Source organism: Tupaia chinensis, unplaced genomic scaffold (assembly GCF_000334495.1).
Source record: "Tupaia chinensis unplaced genomic scaffold, TupChi_1.0 Scaffold000575_1, whole genome shotgun sequence".
NCBI lineage: Eukaryota > Metazoa > Chordata > Mammalia > Scandentia > Tupaiidae > Tupaia > Tupaia belangeri.
The window spans coordinates 2,873,559-2,877,697 of NW_006160089.1; the positions used below are offsets into that span (position 1 = coordinate 2,873,559).

General features: G+C 41.1%; 1 protein-coding gene across 5 annotated transcripts in view; it reads left to right on the forward strand.

Moving 5' to 3' along the window:
- RABEPK (Rab9 effector protein with kelch motifs) overlaps positions 1-4,139 on the forward strand; it is a 32,869-nt gene that overhangs the window by 11,888 nt on the left and 16,842 nt on the right. For all 5 annotated transcript variants that reach the window (XM_006158242.2, XM_027775601.1, XM_027775602.1 and 2 more), the window contains exon 4: positions 3,811-3,963. In XM_006158242.2, coding sequence (XP_006158304.1) covers positions 3,811-3,963 — 153 coding nt within the window. The remainder of the gene's footprint in view (positions 1-3,810; positions 3,964-4,139) is intronic.

The following is a 4,139-nucleotide window of genomic DNA, read 5'->3' on the forward strand; positions in this document are numbered from 1 at the left end:
TGTCTCTCTCTGGTGAGTACATGTGCCCTATAGCAAATTTAAAAATAATACTGGTGAGACCAGCAGATCACATAATGGTTACATCACTGGACTTCCACATGGCCGACTGAAATTTGAGTCCTGGAGCTGGTGACTTAAAACTCAGCCAGGTGTGCGTGGTTTGTGCCCAAAATCTTGAGAGGTGAACGGAGGAGAAGAGATTGCGACATGGCTGCCTAGGGGGCAATTCTTAATTTCTGTCTCTCTCTTTCTCTTCAGATAGTACAATACACAGCAGAAATCTCTAAAAAAAAAAAAAAAAGAGTCATAAGTAAACTTAAAAATTGAGAGATTTTTGCTATAGGCTGTGTGCATTTGCTGGAGAGACATAGAGACAGAAAGCAAGAAATCACTCCTTGGGGGGATGGCCACGCCACATTCCCTTCTCCAGGAGTCTCTTTTTGGGATTTTGGGCACACACGCACACACACCCCGTGTGAGTTTTAAGTCACCAGGTCTGGAACTCAAACCACAGTTGAGTTCGTGGGAGTCCAGGGATATAACCATTAAGCATCTGCTAGTCCCTAAATAATTCTTTTTTTAACAATTTAAAATATAAAATAATTTTATAATTTAAAAATTATATAGGGGGCTGGTAGATGGCATGGTGGTTAAAAGTGCTGGGTTCCCACGTGTTTGACCACAGTTCAAATCCCAGACCTGGCAGCTTGCTTTCTCGCTTTCCCTTTCTCTCTCTCTCTCTCTGTCTGGTCAAATTAAAAATAACAACAAATAGAATTAAATAAATAAATAATTCTTAAAAAAAGAAAAAATATATATATAAAACGTATATATGTGTGTGTATGTATACACACACACACACACACAGTATATGCAAAGTCTTGGAGGCCAGGGCCAGCCAGTGGTGTGGTGGTTAAAGCAGCTGGATCTCACATGGCCAACTGCACAGTTCTAATCCTGGACCTGGCAGCTTGAGAAGCTCCCCAGGCACATGTGTGTGCGTGCCCAAAATCCTGAAAGGAAGAATGGAAAAAGAATTGTGGCATAACCATGCCCCAAGGGGGGGGTGCTTTCTTGCTTTCCTTCTCTCTTTCTCTCTCTCTCTTCTCTTTGGTAAGTACATGTGTCCTGTACTTACCAAAGACTTGGAGGCCAGACAATTCAAGATGTATTCCAGAGAGTGAGGATATTTAGTATAGCATTTGTGGTTGGGAAGAGCCAAGAAAATAGTCTGGGAGGGTCAGCGGGTGGTGTGGTGGTTAAAGGCGTTGAACTCCCACATGGCTGACTGGAGTTCAAGTCCTGGACCTAGTGGCTTGCTTTCCTACTTTCTCTCTCTCCCTCACTCTGCCTCTCACTGGTCAAATTAAAATGAATAAATAAATAAATAAAGTTAAGTAAAGTAATTCTTTAAAAAAAAGAAAAAGAGGTTGGGAGCAGCTTGAATGAGGGAGTGACATGGTCAAATTTACTAGTTAGTTATTATAATTGCCAAAGGTACTGTGGACATCAGAGAGGAACAGAGAAACGAAGGAGGGAGGGAGAAAGTACCCCCATGGGGCAGGTCACACTGCAATCTCTTCTCCATTTCTCCATCCTGTTGCGATTCTGAGCACACACACACGTACCTGATGTATTTTTCTTTTCTTTAAGTATTTATTTTATTCCATTTGTTATTACTCTTTTTTCAATTTCACCAGAGAGAGACAGAAAGGGAAGAGAAAGGGAAAGCAAGAAAGTAAACCACCAGGTCTGGGACTTGAACCATGATTGACCTTGTGGGAATCCAGCACCTTTAACCACCATGCCACCTGCCGGCCCCACCTGATGTGCTTTTCAAGTCCAGGACTGAACTTGAACTGCAGTCAACCATGTGGGATACTGTTTTCCTTAACCATTATACTATGGAGCCAGCATAGATTTATACACACACACACACACACACGTGTATTTCATTTTGCTGACTTCATAGAAAAATCGGAATTAAAACAGCTAGCAGAGGGGCTGGCAGGTGGCGTGGTGGTTAAGGGCACTGGACTCCCACATGGGTGACCACAGTTCGAGTCCCGGACCTGGTGGCTTGCTTTCTCTCTCTCTCTCTCGCCAAATTAAAATAAATAAGCAAATAAAATAAATAAAGTTAATTCTTTAAAAAAAAAACAAACTGCTAGCAGAGAAAATAACTGAATTATATATATTCATATAATTATATATATACATGTATATATATAATTATATATACACATATACAATACATAATTATATATACATGCATATATAATATATATACATATATATGTGTGTATTTAAAATATTTAATTATTTAATTCCATTTGTCATTATTATTATCAATATTATTTTAATTTGACCAGAGAGAGAGAAAGGGAAAGCGAGAAATTAAAGAATTATTTATTTCGGGACCAGCAGTTGGCATAAAATGGCTATGTTGCTGGATTCTCATGTAGTCAGCTGTGGTTCAAGTCCCGGACCCGATGGCTTAAACTCATGCCTGGCGCATGTGTGTGCATGCCCAAAATCCTGAGAGAATAGAGGAGAAGGGATTGTAGCATGGCCATCTCCCCTGGGGGGGTGATTTCTCGTTTTCTGTCTTTCTGTCTTTCTGGCGAGCACATATAGCCTATAACAAAAACTTCTCCAAAAAAGAATTATTTATTTTATTTTATTATTACTTTCTAATTTGCTATAGGGCATGTGCACTCAGCAGAGCAAGGCAGAGAGAGAGGGACAGTGAGAAAGCTAAGCCTCCAGGTCCAGGAATCAAACCATGCTTGGCTGCTATTTGGGAGTCCAACACCTTTACCATCACGCCACCTGCTGGCCCCAATTTCTTGCTTTCTGTCTCTTTGTCTCTCTCTGTCTCTCAGACGACTTCATGTACTCTATACCAAAAAAAAAAAAAAATTCTCAAAAAAAAAAAAAAGAATACATAAATAAAGTGGGGATGACTTGCTTCACCTGGCAGTTGTAATGACCTAACAATTTACCTAAGTGGTTACTGGTTAAAATAACTACTAGGTTCGGTATTATTCTGTGAACTTGTTTTAGCCAGAGATCATTTAGTTGCAGATAACAGAAATCCACTTACATGAAAAAAAGAGAAATTTATTTATACAGATACAAGAATATTTCTTCCAGGGAACCAGCTGTTAGCGTAATGGCTATGTCGCTGGACTCCCACGTAGTCGACAGCGGTTCGTGTCCCGGACCCGGTGGCTTAAAATTCCCGCTGGGTGCGTGTGCGTATGTGCCCAAGATCCCGAGAGGAAAATGGAGGAGAAGGGATTGTGGCGTGACCATCCCCCCGGGGGGTGATTTCTCACTTTCTGTCTCTCTGTTTCTCTCTGTCTGTCTGGCGAGCGCACGCGCCCTATAGCGAAAATCTCTCCGAAAAAAAAGAAAAAAAAAAAAGAATATTTCTTCCACTCCGAGGGCAGAAAGGGCAACCTAGCACCATAAGGGAGAGGAAGCAGTGATTCTGATTGGTCCATTTTGGGCCAAGTGGCTACCTCCCACCCGGTCAGCTAATGCTAGAAAGTCAAGGTGTCATAGTACAAATGGAATCTGCCCTTGTGGTTGGGAGGATGGAGACAGTCTCTATAGAAGGCTTATAGATTAGGCAGACAGCTCTCAACGTGTCTACTGTAGGAGTTGTTGGAGTTTGGCCACTTCCCTTTTTGTGATATGATGATTGTTCACTTATGCTTTTGCCCCTCTTTGTCTTCACCACTTTCCCAAATTTGCCAGTCAGTTTGCAGCCCCAATCTAGGAATGGGTTGTAATGTTTTCTAGGAACACACCAGTGGGATTCAGCCACCGGGGAGGGCCTCTTGCCCCGGTATGAGCATGCCAGCTTTGTTCCGTCCTGTACACCTGACAGCATCTGGGTGTTTGGAGGTGCTGACCAGTCAGGAAATCGAAATTGTCTTCAATTCCTAAACCCTGGTAAGTAGCCAAAGGTTTAATTTCATATATATTTATGTAAATAAATAAATAAGTCCAATTCATACCCAGTACATTCAGGCTGTACTGATTAACCCATTTCATTTTTCCAACCTCATAGAAAAATAGGAATTAAAACTTTTAGAAGAGTCTTCAAATGACTTAATTATATATATATA